The following is a 27,777-nucleotide window of genomic DNA, read 5'->3' on the forward strand; positions in this document are numbered from 1 at the left end:
CCAAATCTGACCCTCCTCACACCCACGTTCAAAATCATTTGCATTTACAATCTAACAAGGACTCTTAAACTCAGCACATTTGGAGTTGATGCTCAAAATAACACGAGTAAAAGTCTTGTATCTTAATATATATTTGGCTTAAAAGACCATATATGCAAGGGCTCCCTATAAACATGCACTGTAGTGATCTAAAATATATAATCTAACAGAATCATATGAGTAATATCGGAAAATCCTTTTCTGAACCAGATCAGAATCTTAATGAAAAGTAGCTAAATAAATGTGTGGACATTGTGAGAAATAGCATTGTTCTCAATATGAAACACCTTGAGCTAGAGTATGTTGTGATGCGTGTTGACGTGGACGGGACGGGAACAAGAGAAGAAAACCATGTGAAAGAATAAACCTGGCAGGGAGTCTGGCAGTGTGCTGATTGCATTTCACAGGAGGGAAATTTCATTTTGTTTTCTGCAAGAGAGAGTGTGTGTGAGTGTGTGTGTGTGTGTGTGACCTACTTTTCCATCACAGTCTGTATCAGTCGTCATGTTCAATGTACAAACATGAAGCCATATTCAGTGGAAGGCCAGTCAAACAGTCAGACTGCAGACAAACACAGCGGCTGAAAACAAGTTTTCTACTGGCATTGTTTGACTTGCTTGTATATTTCATTTTTAATGAGGTTATTTCATATATTTTCTATATTTTTATTTTTCACTTTTATCTAATAAAGAACATCTGTATAAACAACAACTGGTATTCCGTACTTCATTTATAAATCAAGATCAAATGCTTCAACATTCACAGCCACGTGTCTGTCAGTTTAACCTCCTTTCACACCTGGAACATGTAACATTTCTGGCTCCATCTATCTTGTAAATGTTAATTGCTTCAGGGGCTTTCACACAGGGGCCTCCATTAATTAATGTCCCCCTTCTCTTCTCACAGTGATAACAGTGATAAATTTTTCATCACTGTCATTATTTATTAAACCCAATAAAGAAGGGTTAGGGTTAGCCCTAACTGATGGAGGTGGTGGATTTATTAAGACGACTAGTTTGCATTGAGCCAGAGATTTAGGAATTGGAAGCTCTCTCTAATATAGGCCTTTCAAAGTATTCACTGCCATTTCATTTAATAAAATGTTAATATTTGAGAAATTGCAGTTTTCCTATTTGATGCCAGATCTGGAGGCAAAGCCAATATATTTATTGTGATACACAGGGTGAGAATTGTGAAAAAATCAGAGTGGGACGTCATTAAAATAAATCTGGAACCACAGTGGGACTATTTAGACTCTAACATTCAGTTTGGCTGTTTCTGTCAGCTGATACAGTAACATGTGTAGAAGAATTATGATCTTTATTAAAACTATTTCAAAACTTGAACTTAACTACTGCATTTGCAGGATCTCTCCAATATAATTCTGTAAAGTGATTCATTGGGTAAAAAGAGTTTGTCTTATTTTTTATTCGATGACCTTTCTTTGATGAATGTAATTTATGGTGCTGTTAAACTGCTGTTAGACCACCACGTTAATGCAGGTAGCGTGTTATATAGAAACATGCTGTGAACATTTGAAATGATTACATCATTTTATTTCAATTAATTTGGACTTTTGTTTGGAGTTGTTGGAAATGTTTGGATCACTTTGAAACCGTTTGGCCTTGATGTCAGACACTTCATTCATCAGCTGTGCAGGGGAGCAGGGTGGATCGCACTACTAGGTTAAAGATAAATGTGAAGTTCGTGGACGCAGTAGCTGAATCTGGATGTGGAAAATTATCTTTTTTCAGCAGATATCTTAGTTATAACAAGAGCTAGCTAAGATTTGTATATTGACAAACAACCTCTCCATAAACTCCTCTTTGAACAGAGGAGGTGGGCTCAGACATTACTTATCACCCACCTACAATTCAGTACTGAGTTCTCTCCCCAGGCAGCTTAACAACCATTCACACCTGGGCTCACCTAGCCCTAGCAACCATCATGAAGGCCGGTTGGGTCAATGACCCACAGGTGTCCTTAACGACTCTGTAAGGACACTCCCACTCAGAGTTTAAAAGTCTGCAGCTCCGCTCCAGTTAGTTAGAACTGAAGAAGCCTCTTGGATGAGAGCTGAAACGTCTTCAACAAACTGAAACATGTCCAGCTGCCTACGATACAGCACTTAGATTTACCATGGCCTGGATGACTGAGAACCTTCATCAACAAGAGCTAGCTAAGCATTTTTGTCATTGTACGTGTGGTATTTATTTAGTTTGGGAAATCCCACCAGAGCACCAGAGCATTAATATCAGCTCAGGGCTGACTAAACAGGGACTAGAAACCGTCTCTGTCTACTTGCTGGAGTAGTAAAATAGGTCATTATTATAAATTATTTATATAGATTGTTTCCAGGCAGTAGTCAGACCCCATGTATTTCCACAAAAAAAGATAGAAAGAAAGATAAAACTAGCCAAAAGTTTATGTATTTGAGAGCTAATTTCCCACCAACATGAAAACATTTATGTCTCTTACTTTGTTTTTCTAAAAGTTGCAATATTAAACGTGTGAATTGTGAAGCTGAGACTCTAGCAGACAGCCAATAACAGGATCATGTTTTGTCTCACCGAAGCTGTTCCTGTCGCTGGGCCCCGCCACAGCCGGCTCCCCCTGCTCTCCTCTCCTGGCCTCCTTCCACCTGCCCGTCCTCCTCTCTCCTCCTGACCCGCCCGCCTCCTGGCCCTCTGCCGTTTGGCCGATGTCAGGTACCGACTCGAAGGCGCTCTCCTCGTCTTCGTCTTCATCCTGGGAGGAGAACACGGTGCTGCCAGAGAGTCTGTTGCTGTCCACCGAGGAGAGGCGGGTGTGGCTGCAGAAGCGGTTCCTCCCCTCGTAGCCTGAGTTACTGTAGCATGACGTGCTGTAGCAGGAAGTGCTGTAGCAGGAGGTGCTGTAGCAGGAGGTGTCGCAGAACTCACACTCGTTCTCACCTGGAGGTCTGAGGGCGCTCCCGCCGACTCTTCTTCCTCCTCCGTTACTCGAATCCCCCTCCTCGCTCTCCAGGCAGGAGGGAGAGATCCTCCTGACTACATGTCCGACTCCCCCGCCCTCCAGGAGCTGGTTCAGCTCAGAGAGCCGTTCGATGGAGAGGCTGCGGGGTAGAGAGCGACGGCAGCAGGAGCCTGGACACTCTGGGACCTGCAGGGACACACAGACAACAACAAGGCAATAAGTTTCTGGGCGCACTCTTTTCTTCTTTGTCTTCTGATGTGAATAAGATCGTCTTCATTTGGTTGGAAAGACCTGGATTTTTGTGGGCTCACACCCGATCATGGTTGTCCGTGATACCAGCTGGGAATGGGACATCTATATCCAAATTATCTGAATGAGTAACAACACTGCAGCAAGCAACCACTGATCCATCCATTGATCAACATGATCATTTCTACATATTGTTTCTACATTACTTCAACTTATTCTGGTGTAATGTACTTATTATTGGCTACTGTGGCTGCAGGCTGTACCTGAGAGGGAGACAGTGTTGTGTCCTCGTCGTCCTCGTCCTCCTGCCCCTCCTCGTCTTTGGAGGTTTTAAGTGTTGGTGATGTGGAGGTGGTGTCTCCCTCCCCGGTCTCCTCCTCCTCCTGGCTGGGAGCTCTCTGCTGGGCCGAGGGGAGACTGTGGAGGAGGTGGTGGATCCTGATGTAGTGTGATCGGGGTGTCTCCGGCTCACCGCAGGCTGACGCGATCACCGTCTCCAGCTCCGACACCGGGAGGGAGCAGGGGCGGTTTTTGCGGCGTGAGGGACCCTGGGAGTTATAGTTTGAGAAGAGGGATTGGCAGTTGCAGGGGCCGGAGCTTCTTTCTCCTCCCTCTGTTACCCCCTGTGGGGCTCCTTCTGCTGGTTGTACAGGAGCCTCCTGGGCTGTGGCGTTCTCCTCTGTGGGGGCCTCCACAGCAGCAGTCTCATTGTTTGTGGTAACTGCTGCAGGACTGTCAGAGTCTGGCTCTGGCTGTGTTTCCTCCCTGACCTGCTGCTCTTCTCTGGTCACCTCCTCCTCAGCTTGGGTCGCAGACTCTGCTACCTGCTCCTCCTCCACGTCTTCTACCAGCTGCCTCTCCTCCCTTTCTCCCTCCTCTCCCGCCACTCCACAGTTCTCCGCTTGCTGTTCAGCAGAGGCCACCTCCTCCTGCTCCGCCTGGGGCTCTGCAGATGGGGGCTCCTCCCTCACTGTGCTCTCCTCCTCCACGGTCCCTTGCTCCACCTCGGGTGTCTCCTCGGCCTCCTCCTTCTCAGCAGGTTGAGCCCCCTCAGGTGCGGAGGCTTCCGCTGTGGAGGCCTGTGGCGGGGAGGTCTGAGGGTCTGGGGGAGCATCCAGGGGGAGGTCAGGCATGTCAGGTCCCACACTCAGCGTGTCGTCATCAGGTGCTTCGAGAACATGGTTGTGATTGGCTGCGTTTTCCCTCTCAGGACAGGCTGCCTCTATCACCAGAGAGATCTCCTCATCATCTGAGACAAGAACACACAGAGATGTTACAAATCACCTGACTCTGACCTGACGAGTGACAAAATAAAGATCAAAATCGACACAGCAGAACTTGAGATATTTTAATTCCACACATTCTTCTTCCTTGTCAAAACCTGATGCCTTCATTACCCACAATGCAACTCTGTCTCCAACAGTACGTAATTAAGTTTAATAGTTTATGCAATTTTCCTAAACAGAAATAGATCAATTGAAAGCAAGATCACCAGTGTGAATATAACCAGATTTCTTTCTCACTGTGAACCAGCAGCAGGATTAATAACACCCGTCCACGCTGCTAAGAGACATGACGCCTCATGTACCTGGGTGAATAGAAGAGGTCAGCTCAAAGCGGAACTGCAGCTGGCCACAGACATGATCCGTGGGCAACCTGCGACCCAGTGAATAACTCACTACCCGATCCCTGTGGACAAAAGACAGAGACAGACAGAGAGCCGGAGAATGAGTGTGTGAAGCAGGGAAGCTTTTAGAGACTTGAGATAACTGAAAATGCAGAAGCTGCTATGATATCTGTTTTGACAAGCAAGAACCTGGGCTGAAGAAGATGCAGACTGTCTGTACAGATGGTTGATGATATCACAGCCAACATCAGATGGTCACATGAGACTTAAACAGGCCACATACACCCACATCCTTCATCTCATCAACTCATTCACTGTCTGTGTGGGCTCATGTACGTGTGTAGGAATCCTTCTACAGCTCCACAGACTTGAATCATCGAGCACTACAGTAATATTTGTTCTGAAGACAAACACAGTCAAACAACAATAAACCGCGGCATGAATGTGCAGTATACTGTATGTGTGTGCGCGTTTTACCCAATGGCGTGTTTTTCCAGCAGCCTCTGGACTGGGACGGAGAGCTTCCCCAGGAAGCGCTTGATGATTGGCCGACTCTTGGCAAACTTATCCTTCACCTCAATCTCCAGGACGTCAGTGGGCAGAGACACAAAGTTGAACCTCTGAAGAAACAGACAGACAAAGAGAAAGGACGTTGTAAAGATGATACACTCAGTGTCAGTGGATCAGGAAGATGACTACAAATGCATCCGGAAAACAGCCAAAGACAAAATAATCCGAACTTTAAAGTCTAAGGAGAAGAAAGAAGGTCATGTAGAACATTTGCTGAATTGACAAGAAGGCCCAAATAATGAAGAATTAGTCAGAGACAGTGTTTCACAAGTACATAAAGTTTCTCCTTACTCAACAACTCACTAAATTGAGACATTTTTTAAGGGAGTCTGGGGACTTTCTCCAAGCAGTAGCCTATATTGGTTACTGTTTAGCGTATTTGTAAAATGTGACATGTTTAACATCAATAAAATGTCGTCTTCTTTCATAAATTGAGTGTAAATGGTGAAATCAGTGTAAACAGTGTGTTCAAACAGCTGCTAAATGTTGGCAGGTAAGACTTTAGCACTTTAGACACAGAAGCAGACAGGCTGGTACAAACTGACACTTTTTACATGGAGACAAACAACTTCATGTTTTGTTTTTAATGCTGAATTTACAAGAAGGCACCGATGATTTAGAATTTGTCGAGGCAGTTTCACATAGTTTGTTAAGTTTCTTCTCACTCGACAAATCTCAATATTGTGCAATTTGTTAAAGGAGTCTGGGGACACTGCGGTTGAATCTGTGAAAACAGTGTTCTCAAACATCAGCTGCTAATACAGGCAGGTTAGAGAGCCCAAAGAGCCCCTGTCATTTGCATTACAGTTGGGGATTACAAATTGTGATCTCGGGGCTTCTGCAGACTTGGATTACAGCAGACGAGCTGTATGGAACCATTTTATATTTTTTGGTTGTTTTTCCCCCAAGTCCCCAGCTACTTCAGTTGTTTAGGAGAATGCTGCAACGCTGTTTGGCTTTGAAGCTCCAGAAATGTTTTGTGGGCTACGAAATTTCACCTGACTTTCCATCAGCATGGAGAGAGGAGATAATGACTGATAATGCCTCTCCTCTTCTGTGTAAAATTTACTCTCACATCTCCTGTCTTACAGCTGGCTGACGGTCTCTTTAATTAAAGCTGTAGTGTGGACGAAATAAATTATCTCGTTCTCCCGTTCAGTGCCCCTCTGTCTCTCTGAGCGGGGGTCTGATCGCTGTCCAAGCCTCTTAATCGTCGCTTCAGAGCATGTCTAAATCCTCCACAGCGTTTCCCAGTCCGACCAAAATATAATTCAGACAGAAACACTGAGTGCAGCTTAAAGGCCTTTGGGACATGCTTCTACATTTACAGCATTCAAATTGTTAACGCTTAAATTAATATCGGCTCTAATTATAAACTATTAGCAGCTTTAATCCAAAAATATCCATAGTGAAACAACCCTTAGTACAAATATACTGTACATAAGTGAATGTCTCCACACACAGATCTCTGTTCCTCGTCTCTTTATCCTCACTTCTCCTTCATGACTGCTCCAAACGTCCTCCTGCATTCTGAAGCAGGAGTCACAACACAGCTCAGTCTGATAGCCACTGGCTCTGGTGAGCGACTGCTGCTTCGTCCATACTATTCATAGCCCCATGATACCTGGTAAAGTATGGGGACAACACTGGGGTTAATGGTCATATTCTTTATTTTCCTTAAAGCTGGACTACAGTGTGTAACTGTTGCTGAACAGTGGCCACTGTGGTTACAATGGCAATTATTACATAATGATTGCCTCGTGTAAAAGCATTTATTTTAACCTGTTAAGCCCGAGCGGGCTATTTTATGAGCACCTATGGTAACATATAAGTTAAATATATAGTTTAGTACCTGAGAAATTTAAAATGGCACAGATGGTGCCAAAATGTGCCAACATGGCACATTTGGAGATTCTGCCTGAGTGCCTCTCTAATTTTGTTCTGATGCTGTGGGCTGCTGGAGATTTGCAGCTGCAGCTGCATCATTCCTCAGGGATATTCATACTAAAACTGTAATTTTTAAAAAAATGCTTTCATTTATGCTGTGTGCCAACTTCATTTACTCGGACCCAGTGACATATATACTTACACACATCTGAACAAATATTTCAAATGTTTCCTTTATTATGGTGCCTTGATTATTCAAATAGACCTTGTAGTTGCAGATATACACTCTGTTAATTATCTAGCCCAGACACAAAGTAGAGGCTAGTTCTTAACAGGTTAAAGGAACAGTTTGCCCAATAATGAAAATTCAGTAATTATCTCCTGCCCCCCATGCTGATGGGAAATCAGATGAAGTTTTGTAGTACAGTGGCACATGTTGAGAAGAAATGCAGTTGCTACTGATCAGACCAGACCAAGTAGGACTGTAGCAGCCAATCCCCTCAGTGCAGTGAACTGAGCAGGGGTTTATTGTGTTGTGTTGAATTCAATTATTCATTCATGAGAAGAAGGTTGTGTTCCATTGTTTCACTTTGATATCAGCAAATGCATGAAAAGACCAAAAATTACCAAGTTTGAGTCTGTGTCCGAGTCGTTACCATGACTGGTAAATAACCAGGATAAGCAGGTCAGGTAACAGATAGGTAAATCTAATGAAGTCATGTATCATAGCTGACTTGAACCATTTCATATGTTGTTTACAGTGATTTAAAGGACACCTCAGTTCTCACATGTATTTTCACCAAGCCCTTTATGAAAGGTATTTTTATAGCTTCATAAATGTGTGAACATGTGAGCGTGGTGTTTAGGGAACCATACTGAAGCTTTACAGCAGCAGACAGCTCTGGTACAGAACTAGCCTGGAGCGGAAGCAGCGTTTTTTCAGGTGTCTATGAACTGAAAAACATAACTCACTTTATGGCATATTATTGTAATCTGGTTGCCGGCTGCATTACCCTATTTTTCTTGTAAATTGTATTAGTTCTGCTGAGCCAAACAAATCTGTACTTTAAAGAGACAAAGAGCATAAATCCTCATTCAGTGGCGTGCACAAAAAAGTTTCTGGTGCAACACACAGTCTCTGCCTCACAGATACTCAATGACCATCATTTATTGAACTACTAAGTGACATTTTGGACAAAAATTTGAAGACAAAACTTAAAAAAGCTGTACAGTATATCGCATTTCTCTGCTTTTAAGAGATCATTCTTGACAGTGGCTACACTTTTATTGCATGCACGTGACTTTTTTTAGCGATTCCTCTTGTATGTTTTCCTTCTCAACCAGCCTCAGTTTGGCTTTCATTTAAATTATATATCAGCCAATTCCTTCAAAATGATATACACTAACAATTGATTCAAGTAGTGCATGTACAGTGCATCAACATCACAGTCGGCGTATCATATGTATCATATGGGCTGTGTTTGGTTTTAATCCTAGATGACAGATGCAAAGAGAAATAAAGGAAGATGGATGGGGAGGAGCAGGACAAGAAATGAGGAAAGGAGGCCACTGAAATATAAAAAACAAACTGTATGGGATGAAATGAAATGACATCGTGGTGCTGAGAGGATGAGAAGAGGAGGTGGAGAAAGGCTGGGCTGGAAAAATCAGCGTGCGGGATGAAAAAGGAGTCGGAGTGAATAATTTACAAGATGAGCCAGAAGGGAGCAGACAGAGCAAAAGCGTGTGTTTGTGAGTGGAGGATGCACAACAAACTCAATAAAGAGGGAGAGATGTACAGGAGAGAGAGAGAGAGAGAGAGAGGAGATACAGGGGGAGGAGGGAGTGTGTTGTCGCAGCAGCAGAACACAATGTGAAGCTGTAGGAAGAGGAATGTAATGAAGCTGTAGAGGAGGACCAGAGGACAGGAGGGACGGGAGGAGGAGGGGTGGGAGGAGACAAAGGGATAGGACGAAGAAGAGACTCAAGAGGGATAAAGGAAACTGAGCCTATTTATCATATAAAAGCTGTGAGATTTACTTTAAGAATTTATGAGTAAAAAAAGCTCCTCACCGATAAAGAACAAGACAAATGTATCAAGCGACTGACAGCAAAGTAAAGATGTAACGTTTAAAAGCAGCTCATGGGATCATGTGATCAGGCACACGCATGCTCAGAGCAGAAATAGCCAATCAGAGACAAGGTTAAAAGGGAACCTCCGCTGCCACAAATTTGGGACAGTTGTGCAAGACAAGATTACAGATGATTGGTCCAAATCTGTGCAGCAGAGGCTGACACAGTATATCCTCACTTTCAGTCCCTGATATCAGTCAAATTCTAGAAACACGGGAGCCTACATTTCCCATAATGCAGCCTGACAAAAGAACTTGACAGAGCTGTCTCTTCATTGGACCCCCACTGCCTGAGAAATGCCCACAGGGTCACTTGTTTCTAACTTCACACTAGCGCGCAGCTCAGGACGCATTTCTCTGAGTAGTAACAGAGCCCACCACTCGGTTATCACTTCACATCAGTTACCGCTTATTTTTTTGCACAAACGTAGTTATTTTAACACTATATTTTCATCTTTTGATGTTGGTACTGTACTGTATGCTCGTGGGTACAGAGCACTGTTTCATTAGCATGACAACATGTGCATGTGAAGCCAGTGAAGCTGACACAAGTCACAGTTCGATCAGGATGACACACAGTATCAGTATCATGCCTCTCTCCACATGAGAGGTATTGACCCGTACACAGGAATAGACATTTGCATTGAGCTGCTCACTGGACATGCATATATATGTTTATAGGCACATCACATTTATAAAAGGTGAACAGGTTGTGGTCTGGTCTGGTTGATTGTTATAAAATGTATATGTACTGTATGTGTCTCGCATGTTAAAATCATAATTCCATTTTCCATTTTGTATACTTTGAACACTGAATATTTGTACTGTGTGTTTATCAAAAAAACTGATTGAACTGAACTTCAACATGAGCAGTATCTCTGCACTCTATGTATGTAACCCATCACACAGAACCTTATGTCCTGTAAACCAGCTGTAAGTATCCTCTAGGTGTGTTTGTATATTTTTATAATATTCATAAGCTTATTCTTTATCATTGCTATCTTATTTCTTCATTTTGCTTTTCTGACACCTGCATCAAAACAAACTCCTTGTACGCAGGTACCTGCTGAATAAAGTCTGATTCTGATTGTCTGGGTTGTGTTTATTCTCGTGGATACTGTAATATTGGTTTTGCCTCAAACAGTCAGAATACTTTACTGTACATAAGTATGTATAAATCTGATCAACAGGAGAGAAGATAAATTCACTCTTTAACCCTAAAAGTTAAATCACTGCGCTCTCCTCCTGTCAGTAAACAGTTCCGGATCAGAGCAGAATCTGATGTGACTCCGGGTGTTTGTTCCTCCAGAAGGTCTGGATCTGCACCGACTGTCCTCCAGAGCCAGGCAACTCTGAGCAGCAGCTCTGCCCCTCTCCTCATGACACAAGCACATTCTTTGCTAAAAGTTTAATAATTTTAACTTTTGCAATGTAACTTTAGAGATGTGCAGGACACAGTCTTTAACTCCAGTTGAAAAGCTAGCAGTAGCTGTCTGTTTGATATCAAGATCTGGAAACATGATTTAGTGGATTACATCATTGGAATCTGTTTTACTTACAGTGGACGATGAGCTGTTCTGTGGCTGAACTGGCCAGGATTACTTCTGTTGCACGTTCCCTTACATTGTTAAATGCCACTCTTACAAACCATTAATGTTTGTGCATATTCCCGGGGTAAGGAGGATCCTAAAGTGTGCGGTTTCATTTCATGAATGGATGGATGGTGACTCAGCGTATCCTCCATGTAAAATGGCGAGTACTCCCCCGCGTGGTTACTGGAGGCTGCGCAGCCATCGGCAACTATCGGAGCCGAATTCCGCCGATAACAATAGTTTGTAAACTTCATCTAATAGCAGGCTTTTCTTGCTGAACCAATTTCCAAAACATTCACAGAAAAATCTATCTGCAAATATGACCATTAGGCCTGCAGATACCCTGAGGAGAAGGAGCATATTGAATAAAAGTCACACAGAACATTATGTGATACTGATGTTAATCAAATCCAATCTAATGACACTGGGACAACTGGGAGAAGGTCACTGCCACCCAACCAGCACAGCTTCTCTGATACAGACTATGTGATACTGATAGAAGCTCAAACAAGACAATCATAAGTGGGCCCACTGGGGCATGTCCACAGCTCCTGGACTGTCAGCATAGCATACTATTACAGACTGTTACCCATGTCTACATTAACATCTTTCAGACTCCAGAGGAGTAAAACTCTACTGATTATCATCATCAACAATCAACCACACCATATAAGCTATTAGATCTAACATGATGGCAAATATAACCCTGCATTTATTATTCAAACTGCTTTACAGCCTCACTATTTATAGAGTAAATCTGCAGAAAGAATTCAGTTCCATGGGACGCACTGCTCTGTATTATAGCAGTCTCCAGGGATCCATTCTTATCACAGCTCATTTTTTTATCGTACTAATGATATTTCATCAATTTATTTCATCATGGTGCAGACTCGTCTCCTAAATCTGCCCAGTACTGGACTGCAGTATGGGAAGGACGCTGACTGAGCCAGCATGCTAAGGAGACCCATTAGAGCTATACAGTACATTACTGCCAAGCTAACCGAGCTCCACTCAACATGGGAGCCGTTTGGAAAAGGAAAGTGGCTTTGAGCTGAGTGGATGCTGCCAGGAGGGACTCTGCATTAAATCAGTGTATGGAGTCTCCTGAGGGACATATTGAACGGTAGAGACTGGGCTGAAAAGCATCACGAGAGAGAGAGAGACACCGCAGTCAGACACAAAACAACTCCACGTCATTTCATACACAAAACATGGAGACTCCAACATCAGTCCCTCCAATGTCACACTCTCACTCAACATCTGAGCAAACAATAAAGAACATGCCACCGATAAAGGCTGTTACTTTTTACCTTTAATGCCATAAAATAGACTCCACAGCTGACAAACTGCAGCAGGCCCTGAGAAAACATTGGACATCAGCCAAAATAAAGGTGGTTTATTTGACCCAACGGCTGTGTTTGGATCTGGGTCATCAGCAGCAGTAATCAGACCTTCTTCCTTATAATGAACTCTTTTTCTGCAGCTTTTAAATCACGACTGTATCAAGATTGTGCTAATGTACCAAAGAAAAAAGTCATATTGCCATTATTTGACAGATATTGCCATATGAGTCACAATTTCCATGGCAATGATAATTTTTTCATTTCATTTTTGCTGAAAAAAACCTAAAAATATGATATGAGGTGTCTGGAGAATCTGATTTGAAGACCAGAGCAATATCTGTCCAATCACGACGGTATGTTGTGACACCGTTTTCATTTTTATCACCATTGTATATTTAAAATATTACATAAGCCTGTGTGCTCATGCCACTAATCTGCTGCACCCACAACATGACTGATGGTGACAAACTCTCTACAAACATCTGGTTTTTTTCCAAGAAAAAGTCTAAATGAGAAAATCAATTGGCTGATCTTGTTCTCCACACAGCAAACATGATTTTCATGGATTACATTGATCCTCTTACTCTACTGCAGAAACAAAAGAAGCACCAATCACCCCCTTTGTGTGTTGTGCGCTCTGCTGTACAGGGTTCATAATGGACAGAATGTTACGGCCTGCCGTCTCTTCCAAAAATGCTTTAAATCCAATATTGAGACAATTTATCTTGGACAACATTGTTAAGAACCATCGTTTGCTTTCCATCCATGAGCAGAAAACATCTATTCCAGGTTTGGCTTCTTATCTCTGAACTGCCCTCACATGACACATCATGGAATCACATCGACACACCAGGACCAGGGGAAACTATGTCAAAAACTAGAAACAGAAGAAAAACTAAATGAAAACAAAAACTATGACGAAACATATGTATCCTGCATAGTGACATTTATAAAAGGTAAACTAATGTGACCGAACAGGATCAAACAATGTAGATGTGAAAAGGACAGAAGCTAAAACTACCAATAAAACACTGTGTAATTTCTCCTTTCACATTCAGAGACAATCCTTATCTACAGATAGAGAACATGCACGCACACACATCCACACACACATATATATTATTATATATTACCGCTACATTTCTACCTTCCATTTTCTAGTCCTGACCTTTACTTTTTATCCGAGGAAATTGTTCTTTGTGATGTGAAACTTTTCTCCACTTCATGCTCATTGACAGCGGATGACTTTCAGCAAAGGTCTGTGAGGCTTTGAGTTGGCATTTGACAAAGCCTCGAACACAGACGGCACAACCCACCGAGCAAAACATCCAAAGACGTCAATTCAGCCTCTTTGTCCAGCATTCAGAAGACATCCGCTGAGAGGCGGGAAGGAAAGATTCTGTGACGTCATTTCAACTTCATTTATAGACCTTCAAAAGACAGCTACACGTTTTCATGACGTCTTTCTTGTCCTCCCTTCACATGTCCACCCATTGTACTCCAATTTGACTGCACACAGCAACAGTATAGATACAGAAAATGTAGTCTGAAACATTCATATGTCTAAATGTAGCATGGAAATCTGTCAATACATGTGTGTGTACACACGCACCTCTGTGCTCCACTGTGGGTTGACTGTGTTGCAGACCACTCCGGAGCGTTTCTCCTGGCCGTGGTGAGGCAGCGAGGGGAAGATGCTGTGTTTTCCAGGCTGGATGGAGAGCTTCAGGTACGGGTCGGGATTGAAGAACATCCCCTTCTTCAAACCAACTGCCTGAAGGTCTGACAGAGGGGGACACAGAAGCAATGAAGGAGCAGGGAAGGACACAGACATGTTGTCCAAACTCTTCAAAAGTGATAACGACACATTTCAATATATCGTTCCTCACTTAAGGCTAACATTCTGTACTTTTACTTGTTGCTAGATTTGAAGTTGCATCAGTTACAGAGACAGGATCCATATTAAAAGTCCAGATAAACTGTGAGGATGGTGCAGAAGAGTCTGCAGCTGCAGAAGAGGAGCTGGTGGTGTGTCTGCAGCTGCAGGAGGGCTGAGCTCCAGAGAGGAGACAGAAGGTACATGTTGAGCGTGAACCATCCCATGCAATTCCATTATTACATCATCATGGGGTATGTGATGGTTAGCATTATTACCTCAACATAGTAAGAGAAAGGTTGCATCAACCTAAATTAATCACTGGTTTAATACACCACCCGGCGAGCACACTAAGTGACACAAATCAAACACACCCACGTTGTTGTGGTGCATGCTGAGTCTGGCTAAATGCTAACAGGCTAATAGTGGATCCTCCAGCTGTGACAGTGGTTATAGTGGGACAACAGTAAAAGGACAGACATTGACGGAGAGAGCTGTAGGACTAGTAGACTACTACTAGGACTAGGCGGGTCCGATGAGGACAGTGTGTTGAACACATTGAGTGTAGCAGCAAACTAACACAGGAATGGATGGAAAGAAGAAGACAGCTGCTCCTACCTGACAGGGAAAAGTTAATGAGTCTCCTGTTGCCCAGTCCATGGTTGACTTCAGGACTAACCACTGGCTTTAAGACCTGCAGACACAGACAGACACGAGGAGTTAAGAACTGTCCTCAAATGAAACGAACATGAAAACACGCTCAGTCCTTCCTTCTCTTCTACACCGCCGTCTTCCTTCCGTTGCTGTAAGATGAAACTTTAATGATGCCCAGGAGGAAAGTGGGTCACTGCAGCCAAATAATGGTATACAAGCAACACATAAAAGACTTCTAGTCAAGAGAGAATAGAGAGAAATCCAAGTGAAAACTCAACAGCAAAAACAAACGTCAATTAAATACACTGTGACTACATTTATGATTGATTTAAGGGTAAAACACTGACAGATGACTGATCTTAGAGATACTGAGACATGATTTCAGATACATGTATGTTTGAGTCAGGGACAAAACATCCAATCTCATTTCAACAGCCTTTTTAAAGCTCCACTTTCAGTCAGCCTGACAGCATCCTGCGATCAATACGCTGTCTTCATTATCCTGACATTGATTCTGCAGCCCGGAAGAGGGGGAGCATGTGGGGTGGAGGGAGATGGAAATACTGCTGTCATGTGTCAGCTCCACCATGCAGTGGAAATATTTAGCCTGATGTCCCTTACATACTGAACCCAGTAGCATATGACCAGGCAGAAAAAACAGACATGGTGGCAAATCTCTTAGAGGATAAACACTGAATTATTACAGTCATAATCCTCAGTCTCGCACATTATGGATTCTTCCCTCTGGACTTCTTTTCACCTCTGTGATAAGTACACGCCTTATCAACGCAAACAAGAGCTCATGTTTTCTTGGAGCTTTAGCAGTCTTAAATCAATGAATATTTATACATGTTCTTAGGATGGTGTTAAAGAAAGTGGCTTCAGATAACCCATTTAATTTTCTTCCTGAATTATCCGGAACAAGAGTCTCCAGTCACGCTAACAGCTCCGTAACGCTCTATTACCACAGCTGTCTTTGAGTGAGATGTCAGTGTGCTAACATGCTAACAGTGACAATGCTAACATGCTGGTACTAAGCAGGTCTAATGTTGTCCATGTTCATAACCACCTGTGTTCAGCATACTAACATTTGCTAATTAGCACTGAACACAAAGTACAGCAGAGGCTGATGGGAATGATTGCAGGTGATCGGCCATAAATCAAAGTATTGGATAAACAATATTCACCTGCTGGTGTGAGAGAAAAAGTCAAATGAACCTTTGTGGATATCTTTTCATGAAACAAAATGCTATTAGCAATAAGTGTTGGTATGATAGTGGTGCGAGGGGAAAAATAAACAAGTATTAGAAATGATGCTGTGGGGAAACTAATATTCAGACCAAAGATCACCAGAATCTAGCCGGGGTTCTGATGAAATACTCTGTTGCAACCAATCACCAGCATAAATGTTGTGACAGTGCTGTGCTGATGGTTTAGTTAGGTTTACCCACAAAAACAACTTGGTTTGGGACACAAACATGATGTTGTCGAGTGGGTGGAGATTAGAAGCCCGACCAGGATTGACTGGATTTATCCCTAACCCTAACCCTGGCACCGGAACAAATCCTGATATATAATATAGACTGTTTATGTACAGAATATATACAAAGAGACAGTCTTTGCAACCAGAGATATGTAACGGAGGCAGGATATTTTATAGTTTAAATGTTATTGGTCGAAATGGCATCAGTGCGCTGAAACATTAAAGCAACATGATGTAACTTTTTGACCTTAAACTAACAGCTTCAGAATCATGATGATGGTGTCTGGTAATGCTGCATTCAGACCAAACACGACGCAAATTATTTGCGCGACTAGATTACATACAAAGTCAATGACCTGACTATACCACAACTGGTGTATCTGTGATTGGCCAATATCAGCCAATAAAATCTGCCAACCAATATATCGGTCGGGCTCTACTGGAGATGTCCAGACCTTCTGTCAAAACATTGCTTTTTATTGCCACAGACACATGTGGAAACTGTCCAGAGGTCTACTTAAAAATATCTAGTGGTGTTGCACTTTCAAAACACAGTCTTCAACTGTGGTCACTGGCTTGGCAGCCTTCTAGCCTGTAACTCCACCCACATCCCCTCCAGCTCCTAATATGACAGGTCATAAACATGTACTGTTAACAGGATATGACACATTACGTTACGTACGTAGCCCATTACACGTACAAATGTACATACAGTACTGGTACATCCTCACCCAGGTTAAAACTAGACAAAAATGATACATGTGACACAGGCTTTCATTTCTATTGAAAAGAAGATTTAGAGTTAGATGTCTTTTATTTTCATAGTGAATCATCTTGGACCCATTGATAATTCTGTTAACTACCGATGTAAAGCAGTATGACACAGGAAGTCAAGGCAGCTAAATGCAGCCAGTAAAAGAACATGTAAACAGGCAGTGTGTCACAGTTTTCAGAAATGCTGCAGTATTTCCTTCTAACGCTCCACATGAGCTCTGAATGCTTATGCAACTGGCTGGGAAGAAAAAAATGATCTGGTGGTGGAAACAACAAGATAAAGGGATAAAGGAAGTGACAGATGTTTGGACCAATTCATTTTAATGAGATGCTAATCTTTCTTGCTGAGTATCGTCAGAGAGGAAAGTGCCTGCGTGGGTCTTCTCAATGATTCTAATCTCACAGATAAACCAAATGACAACTTCACGCATCTGCAACACACTTTATATAATCTTCCAATCCTACTGCAGGAAGTAGAGACAGACACTTTTAAAATATAGAAGGAACTGTATGTTCAATTCATGAGCATCCTTCAAGGCTTGCAAGAATCTTAAATGATGTAAGAGGAGAGGGATTTTACACAATAAAGCACCCCACCCCCCACCACGACGAGCCTGAGAGAGACAGCTTACATGTACAAAGTGGATCCACATCTGATTACAGGTCAGATACACCGAGGCTTCCACCTCTGTGTGAGTGGGTATAAGATATTTCAATACATGTCAGTGCCTCTCAAGACTGAGAGGCTGAGTGATCTAACTGAGTTAGAGTGGTGGACAGAGATACAGGGTAGCGTAGAGGAGGTTATGTCACACTCAGCTCAGTGTTAAGAGGAGGTCTGTCGGGGTGCTTTGTCAAATGTCTTAATTTAATGTCCATCAGTCACCAGCAGTCATGGACCAGGTGCTGTATGTCATTCAGTGGAGATAACCATGGGGTAGTCTGGGACATGGAGTATTTATCATCTAGAATCTTAAATAAACTATCATTAGCATTTACTTTCTAGGTGTCCTGATGGTTAAATGTCCTCATGAGACAGAGGATGAGGGAACAGTGTGAGTTTGTTCATCACCATACCTATGTAACATCATCTTTTATGAATCCTCTGAATCATCACCACAGGATGACACATGAAACAAAAGTCATCACGTAAAGGGGAATGACGAGAACAGGAGTCGGGATGATAGATGTATTGGGCTAATGATGGGAACTTTGTATCATCAGCTTTAATTAATTATAAATAGAACAGATAATATGAAGCTAAACTGCTTTCATTTAATTAACAAGCAACACATCCTCATACTTAAATGTCAACAGGGTGATTGCCAGTGACTCCCAAAACAACATCTGTCACTGTTCCTGAAAAAACATGACAGTTGCAGCGTAACAGTGCCAGGTGTGCTGCACCTTCTTCGTATGTACACAGTTTGCTTGGGTTTACGCAAGGGACTACTTGGATAGGGTTAATAAGGAATGCATTTTGGGTTAAAATAACTACAGTGCTTATGGCATAGCTTAACATGATTACATGTACATACCGGATTGATTATGTTACAAAGTTAAAAGAACTCACTGTTGACTTCTGGTTTCACACTGGACACCAACTGTGGTCTCCTGGGTGAGAACCTGTGTTTGTTTTACCCAATCATCCACCTTAACTTCCGTCCTTTGTAAACTTTGCTGTCTTTATACAATTTCTCCTCACTTCCTCTTTTGCTGCCATAATAACTACTACAGCCACTAGAGGTCACTGCCTATCAATGAACATAACTATGGGTTGTAATAAGCTGCTCGTATAGTCGACATAATTGGTTGTTTTTCTGATGAGGACAGGCTGTGACAAGCCCAGCATCTACACACTTGTTTCAGACAAGGACAACACGATGGCAAATTACAACACATGTTCAGAGGGTTCAGAGACAAGAAAAAAAAAAGTTTTAACAGAACAAATCTTATTAGAGCCATGGAATACCAATCATCCACCTTTGCTCGGGTGTATATAAACCACAGGTTAGGAACTCTGATGGATATCGACCTAAACATGAGTTGTATTTTTTGCTTAAATGAAAACAAAAAACACTGCTTGGCCCAAAAAAAAGTCACACCCTCTAATATTTGGTTGGACCGCCTTTAGCTTTGATTACGGCACACATTTGCCGTGGCGAATAAGCTTGATAAGCTTATGCAACATCACAACATATATTTCTGTCCAGAGTTACATTAATTTTTCACCAAGATCTTGTATTGATGATGGGAGAGTTGGGCCACTGCGGAAAATCTTCTCCAGCACATCCCAAAGATTCTCAATGGGGTTCAGGTCTGGAATCTCTTTCACAGCGTGAGCCCGATGAATTGTGGCACTGTCATCTTGGAATATGTCCGTGCCATCAGGGCAGAAATATCCATTGATGGAAAAACCTGGTCATTCAGTATATTCAAGTAGTCAGCTGACCTCATTTTTTCGGCACATAACATGGCTGAACCTAGACCTGACCAACTGAATCAACCCCAGATCATAACACTGCCCCACAGGCTTGTACGGTAGGCACTAGGCATGATGGGTCCATCACTTCACCTGCCTCTCTTCTTACCCTGCTGAGCCCATCACTGGAACAGTGTAAACTGGACTCATCAGACTACATGACCTTTTTCCATTGCATTGAGTCAAATCTTTATGCTCAAGAGCAAACTTAAGCCCTTTTCTCCGATTAGCCTCACTGATAAGTGGTTTTCTTAAGAACGCAGCTGTTTAGTCCCAATCCCCTGACTTCTCTTCACATGTGTGTGTGGAAATGCTCTTACTTTCACTATTAAACATAGCCGTGAGCTCTACTTTTTTTCTACTTTTTACCATTTGATTTCACCAAACGTTTAAGTGATCCCGATCACGATCATTCAAGATTTTTTTCTGACCACATTTCTTCCTGGAAGATGATGGTTCACAACTATCCTTCCAGGTTTTAATAATGTGTCGAACAGTTCTGAACCCAATTTTAGTAGTTTCAGCAATCTCCTTAGTTGTTTTCTTTGCTTGATGCAGGCCAGTAATTTGACCCTTCTGAAACAGAGTAACATCTTTTCCACGACCACAGGGTTTGTCTTCCAACATGGTTGTTTAAGAAATGAGAGAGTAGCTTATCATTTCTTAAATATCACACTGCATCAGTTAGGGTTAAATAACTTGTTGCCAGCTGAAACATATTAGTCACTGCAGTAATGAGCCAATGGAAGCCTCTTACCTATTTGCTTAGTTAAATTCAGGTGGTGACTTTTTTATTGGTTGTTTCCTACCCAGTGTGCAACAACTTTTATGATGCATTTCATTTCTTTTCATTTCATTACATTTCTACTCAAGTTCACAATGAAATCTATTGCCATTCAATATTTATCGTTATTTATCTATGAAGGTGATGGTAAGCAGAAGTTTATCTATCAGTCCAGCACTCTGCTCAACATCTCAGTCTCTGTTGCCTGATATTTAATGACCGAAAGTTCCCTGTAAAAGCCAAACCTGGGAACCTAATTCATGACAAGTACAGTCACTGCACCTGCTGTTGTCAAGGAAAAGTTCACGCATTTCCCTCTAAACCAACAAATTGTTGTTTTCAAGAATAGAAATGATTAAACATGTCCATCAGTGAGTGTTTGAGCTGTTGTCAGGCATTTTTTCTATCTGGAACAGAGCCAGGCTGCTCCTACTGTCATTGTGCCTAACTAATCTTACCATGTCCTGACTCCAGCTCTGTATTTAACACACAGTGACTGATATGGACATTCTCACCTCACTCTAGTAGAGACAGCTAGAAATTTGGCAAAAAGTTGAACTACTCATTTTAATGTTTAATCTGGTCTTTTTATCAATTCCTCTATATTTGCAAGGAGATTTATCAGAATGATCAAGTTAAGTAGATACTACCAAATAATGCACCAGTTTGTCATAAAGGTAACATTATATTTTTAAAGCAATTATCAACAATGTGTTTAATCATGTGGCATATTAAAGTTGAGACGTCACCAGTCAACAGATTCAGTGTAAACCTGATGACCTATTCAATCCGTCTGTCTGCTGGAAAACAACAGAAAACACAGATGGCTGAACGAGTTATTACACGTGTGTGTAAGGAGAGAGAAAGGCGATGACTGAGTGAATATCTACATTTACCCAGGCTATCCAGCTGAGCCTCGTCCTCCTGCCGCTCCTTCTCTCAGGATGACTGGGAGACAACAGTCCAAGCTGGAAACACATGCCGTCCATCACACACAAACAAAAACGCTGTCTTCTCTGTCTGCAGCGTCTGAGCTACAGTAAACAGCAGGCGAAGCAGACAAATCTCCCTGTGCTGCGTTCCTGTCTGTCCATCTCCGTTAGTCTCCTTCGATCTCTCTTTGTTGGGTCTGCCTCCCGCAGTTTGACCTGATGCTCTCCACCCCTCACCTCCATAAACCTGAATGACTTACCTGGAGTGGACTCTCCTCTGCTATCTCTACTCCTCCCTCTCTCCCTTCCTAATGCCAGTTATTTTTATTCCTTTGTCCTCAGGAAGCAAGTACAGATCAAGTTCTGGGCCCATCAGCATTTCCAGGGGCCCACAGCAGCAGAATGGGAAGGCAAACACTGAAATACAATCGCTCAGCTGGACACCCTCCTCATAACTGTCTGACTGAAAGAGGCTTCAGAAGGGCAATGACAACACTGATATGCTGATATGTAACTCTGCTCAAAAACATTTTCATCTCAAGAGTTCCACATCGTAATTGTTCATGTGAACGCACTGGGAACCCTGCTTACCCAATGGCCAGCATGGGAGGGTTACAGACAGAGGTTTGGGTTTGATTGGTTTGGACATCGGAGTTATGAAAGAGTCAGATGACACTGGACACACAGCCTCAAGGCCAGGCACAAGCCACCAGGCTATACCTCTGATACATTTAAAGATCTAATATGGAACATTTCTGCATAAAAATGTCTAAAATACAAGCCTTAAAAATCCTTAAAATCCCTCAAAGCGGTCTTGAGATATCGCATTCACGAGAATGGCCCAGATGGACTGACGGACACCCCAAACACATAATGCTAAAAAATAATATAAATCATTTTTAAAATATTAAAAAGTAGTCTGTATGCCTTCAGAGGAAGCGGCATGTAATGTTTCCTAATGTATTGCATTGTGGGTAATGTAGGCAACAGGCTTTGAAAAGCAGTCCGCTGGTCTGTGATTGCACAAAAACAAACGACACAGCCTTCTTCCTTTTAAAAACCTGAAGCCTACATTACCCACAATGCAACTGAGACACTGAGTGGCATCACTGGAGGCAGTTTATCAGATCACATGCAGCTTCCTCTGGAGCCACTAAAGGCTTTTCACATATGCAGCAGTACTCCCCAACACCTGTAAACACAATTTAATGTGTAAAATTGGCGGAGTTACCCTTTAAGTGTTCCAGATTGTTTTATGCTGCACTCAACATGACCAAAAGCTACATTGTGATATCTTGTTTTCTCTTGAGGGTTAAACACTCAGAAATGACTGCACCTAGCTAAAGGTTTTTAAAAATAGAACAGAAACATCAGTGTCAACAGGCTGTCAAAGCTGCAATTTGATTTCATCTTATTTTTTGGTTATTATGGGTTGTATGTTAAAGGTCAATATCAGAGGTGCAATTTTTATTGACAGGCACTGCATGAACACTACTACAGTGCATCACATTACCTGTGGGAATTCCTGACCTCAATAGTGATCAACAGCAGCCCTCTTACGATACACCGCAATTTTAATTTTCATGTAAAAGGTTCTTAATGTCACTTGTGGCAGTGCTTATTGTCTCCACACATCGACTCTAATTATCGAGGGACAGTTCAGCCAAAGCCCTAAAGGTCAATTCAAATTTAACTGATGGCAACCTTCATGTTCCTTGACAAGTGAGAACACATTTACATCTGTGTGATGTAACTGTAATACTGTAGTTACTAGGGGTGTGACAAATATTAAAACATGATATTTCTCGTCGAGGTGGAAAGCACATGTGGCAGCACTCTGGGTACCCGGTCGAAAGCATCCAAACACGAAATAGTGCCGTACATTGTGGCTAACACAAGCACTGTGCAAAGACACCTACACAACCACCACAGCTCTCTACTGAAATCAACCGCACCAGACAACACTGACAAATGCCTGGGAAATGGTAGACTCGCCCCCTTTTTGAATCCCACACAAAGGCAAACAGAGCCAAAGTTTTACAAGCAGCTGTCACTGGCCGAGAGCTTAAAAGGCCAAACCATGGCATCGTTATTGCGACTGACAATACACGTAATAGCCTAGAATATCTTGTAGTTGTAGCCAGCTTTCAGCTCTGTGTCATGCTTGAAGAGAAATTTGGTCAGTCTCTGTTTGCACTGTTTGAGAGAGTCCTACTGTTTTTGTGTTTTATACTGTTTTTAGTTTTTCCTTTCAATTTGTGGAACGGAGTTCAGTTAGAAGGTCACACACAGCTTCAATTAGCAGTTAGAAGCTCACACATAGTTCATGCACAGTTCTAAGGTCTGAAGAGACTCATGAGAAATCCTACAGGAGAGAAGCCAGTCCGTTGAGTGTGGCAAAACCTTTTACAGTGCTTACATATTCTTTGTCTTTATGATAATTCATACTCAGTCAGAAAGTAGAACTGAAGTGACATTCATTACAAGATGATTACTAGTTCAAACATTTCACAAAGGACCTGCATTGTTTTGCATTTCCTGCACCCATTCCTGGAAATATATGTTAAATTATCCTAAAACGTTGATGCCAGTCATACCCAAAGCAAACTGAAAGCTGTTCTTGAATTTGGAGCAGCTTTGGGCTTTTGAAAGGTTACACTCTGAAGTCTGGCACTGAGCTATAGCAGTTTGAACACAGAAATAAAAGGGTTTTATTCTTGTCTTTTTTATGCAAAAATATGACTGAAGATGACCTATTAACTGAAAAACATGATGGGACCACATTATATAGCCTTACAGGGTCCACGTTCTAATTTGATAACAATATCAATGAACACTTTACACATGTTTATCTAAGGAAATATGTATGGTCCTGGCAACAAAGGCAATTTTGTGACCCCAAATAAATACCCATGTTGAGACTAACAGAAGCTAAAACACATTGTAGTTCTTTAATTACCCGATTTACACTAACTTTGTGCATACAAAGCAGTCAGAGTTAAGGCCTTAGACAACCCAATAAAATTATATATTGCTGTTTTTGAAATTTCAATGGTTACGCAATGTGTCAATCATCCAGTGACTGGATTGTGAGTGGCTCAGGAAGAGAGAGCTGCCCTCCTTTCTACTCAGCCAGAAATATGACTGAAACTCAATGGATACACAGAGTGACAAAGCAAAATACTGGCAGATTTGGACAGATAACAACATACACAATTGCAGTTCTTCACTGTTTATGGATGTAACATTGTGTTTTACTGGACTAGATCGAGTGGACCTTTGGGAATGTAACAAGACTGTTTTTGTCAGAGGTTTATGGACCAGTGGAAGACCAAGACCCATTTGTGCTGCATCGATGTCACAGCTGATTCTCTGGGTTTGGGGTGTGTGGTGTATGTGTGTGTAGGACTGGAGTGATGTGTTAGCTGTGGCAGATCACTGAAGTCACGCTCACCTCAGCTCATCAGCATCAGCAGTCACAATGTCATTATCTTATTGATGCATCATATATTCGGCTACCAGCTGACCAGTATCATCCAATCACATTCATGTAAGTGTTAAAGGCAGCCTTTACAACCTGTCAGCTCATTATTACTGTGCTGATTCTCTAATGCCAACACTGATTGCTCCCTCTCTCCCTCCACCGTCCCCACCTCCTCCTCCTGTGACTGAAGCTGGAGCATTGTTATCTTTCTGAGCTCTGTCTTCATGTGAATTTTTGCATCTGACACTGTATCCTCAGGGATTAGCTCTCGGCTCAATCCTCCTCGCTGCTCAGATTCTTTGAAAGCTCCCTCAGAGAGCAGAGAGTCTTTTTCTACCAATTCCAACTGTATAACTATTTGCAACTCTGACTGAGATATACTCTGTGTCTTCTCATCAGAGGTGTAGCTGCAGCATACCCACTTGAAGAACAGCTATTACAAATGACTAAGTATCCTCACCACGAAGGAGTGCCCAATGAAGCCCAAAACTGCCAGAGAGGTGCATATGTCGACATAAAGCTGTGAGGTGTGGTGACACTCACCGGTGCAGAGCCCTTCTTGATGGTCACGCTGGGTGTGGTCGCCCTCAGTGCTCCGGTGACACCGTGATAGTACCTGAAGCAGACCTGTGTCTCAGCTGAGGGAGAGAGAGAGAGAAAATCAAAGGCTTACTTTCCTTTCACCTCCATGATTGATGGTGTTGATTTTATTTCCCAACAAGATACTGAAAGTTTTTTTTTTGTTTAAATCTTATTTTACGTCACATTTATTTACATTCAGAATGGTTTTGCAGCAGTGACTTCCTGCTTGTTATCCCATGGAATAGACGGCAGCCATATTGACATGAAATAGAAGGTAAACACAGGTGTAATTAATGACAATTAATGAAGGCTCCGTTTCATTTAGGGTATCGGAGACTTTTGTAGTGAGCCAACATGCACAATAGCAGCACCTTGACTCTGTTTGGCCTGAATGGAACAGTTGGTTCCAGAAAAAATTAGGTTGTCGAAATTTGTTATTGCCTGAGCTGTGATTTAAATGTAGACAAAACATTTATTTGGACCTTTATTCCTGTTAGAAATTCAATTAAAATGTATTATTGGATGCATCTTAATTATGTACTGGTGCACCTAAATTACAAAAATTATCATTTCTGGGTCTTTTGGTGAATAGGGAAAGTAGAGATAAAAAAGCAGAAGGCTTGGGGGTCACGAGGAGATTAAGGTCATCCTAAAGCTCCATGTTTTCCTACATGTTTGGCCAGAAGAGGGGGAACACACAGCAGCACTGCACCTAATTGACTGAATGAACACAAGTGTGCCTGGAGTCTAAAAGAGAGAGGGCCAAAAATATTGTCACTTCTGTTTGGACAGCCCTAAATGTCTTGTTAACACTCACATGATGAAAACAATTAAAGTCTTTAGTTTAAGTACCCTTTAAATGAGAACAGGGATCCTATTACCTGCTGATGACAAAGTGAAATAAATTAAATGTACAACAGTGAGAACAGTTTGTACGAGTCATAACTGCAGTTTGGTTCACTGCTTCTGGTCATTAAAGATAATAATCATCGTAACAGCTTCAGCACCGGGCAACCCTGTCTCGTCTAAATTACCTTCACTTATTACTTGGACTATGTTGGGAGTGAATAAAGCTCTACTGTACATTTATGTACTGCACTAAAGTGGTCAGGTGACTGGTGGGCGGTCCAGAGTTGGCAAATTCCGTCTGCGGCTATGTTCAGACAACAACAGCACTTTGGTTTGGAAAGGAAAGAAAACTTCTGTCTACTGGAGGGCCTTAAACTGAACTCATCTGAATGTTTGTTCAATCTGATCTCATGGATATAAACAGGGAGAGGCATTTGTATTATATTATATCATATCAATAGTTTAGTTGTTTGAGGGAAGAATGAATACTTGGAAGAGTTCAACATCACAGTTCTGGTCTTATAAAGCCTAAAGCTTCTGATATAAGCTGGAGGCTTTCCACCGATGAATGTGTTCTGTTTCACTTGCCACGTGCCACGTCTCTCTCACTCATACACACAACTGTGTGTGTCCCTAAACACAGCGATTGTGAACCATTTGTGACTATCTCCCGCAGCCGCTTTAGTTTAAGAAACTTGAGTTCGGACGGTGTATTTTTATGTTTAGCTTGGACAATATAAAAATACTTCTTTTCTTGACATTTTCCTGAGTTTATTTTGTTTTACATCTGGGCTGGGGCTAGCCGGTTAGCATGCTAACTTCTGTAGACATCTCTGTAACACAATACATAGACGTCTTTGGCAGAAAGCCAACACTGTTATTTCTAAATGTTCTAATGTTGGTTCGTTTGTTGAATGTTTTAAACAAAAATGTTGGCCATATCTGACGTATTGCCCCTTAAAACACAGACAATTTCATGTTTACTTCTGTTGTTTGTAATATGTGAGTGTGAATGTGAACTGCTTTTTCCCCCATTATTTTAGTGCTGTTTCTTACATGCTTTTACTGTTTTTTCGCAGCTCTGTGCCACTGAGCTGCTCCACACAGAGATCAGAGATGTTTTATCCCATCATTACATTTACTGTACAGCACCTTTAAGCAGAGTGAGTGAGTGTCTCCATATTTCTGAAGACAATTACACTGTAATTTTTAAGAGTAAGGCACTGGCAGTTTAGTTTTAATGGCTTATGAATATGCAAACTCTGATGTGACTGTATATCATTGCTATAACTTGTCTGAAGAACTGTAACAGTTTCGGAAACAGGAGTTTTTGTTACTTACAGTCACTGAAGTGGGAGCTGCAGTCGACTTTCCAGACGATCTGTCCTTTGTGAGAGCCGTTGATGCCTCGGTTCTTATAGTCCAGAAAGTTCTCAGACAAAGCCTCATCTGGGAGGAGAGACTAACCTGGTGAAACCACACT

General features: G+C 42.1%; 1 protein-coding gene across 5 annotated transcripts in view; it reads right to left on the bottom strand.

Annotated features, from left to right (window-relative positions):
• The window catches only part of hecw1a (HECT, C2 and WW domain containing E3 ubiquitin protein ligase 1a), a 63,122-nt gene that overhangs the window by 22,016 nt on the left and 13,329 nt on the right, over positions 1 to 27,777 (bottom strand). For 4 of the 5 annotated variants that reach the window (XM_084340989.1, XM_084340987.1, XM_084340991.1 and 1 more), the window contains 8 exons: positions 27,636 to 27,743; positions 25,407 to 25,501; positions 14,889 to 14,964; positions 14,007 to 14,176; positions 5,348 to 5,490; positions 4,832 to 4,932; positions 3,507 to 4,492; positions 2,610 to 3,180 (listed from right to left, as the gene is read on the bottom strand). In XM_084340989.1, the coding sequence (XP_084197115.1) occupies positions 2,610 to 3,180; positions 3,507 to 4,492; positions 4,832 to 4,932; positions 5,348 to 5,490; positions 14,007 to 14,176; positions 14,889 to 14,964; positions 25,407 to 25,501; positions 27,636 to 27,743 (2,250 nt within the window). Of the gene's footprint in view, positions 1 to 2,609; positions 3,181 to 3,506; positions 4,493 to 4,831; positions 4,933 to 5,059; positions 5,208 to 5,347; positions 5,491 to 14,006; positions 14,177 to 14,888; positions 14,965 to 25,406; positions 25,502 to 27,635; positions 27,744 to 27,777 lie in introns of those variants that run through there. The other variant, XM_084340990.1, reaches the window with a different exon arrangement.

This window comes from Pagrus pagrus (assembly GCF_965226575.1).
Source record: "Pagrus pagrus genome assembly, chromosome: 20".
Taxonomy (NCBI): Eukaryota; Metazoa; Chordata; class Actinopteri; order Spariformes; family Sparidae; genus Pagrus; species Pagrus pagrus.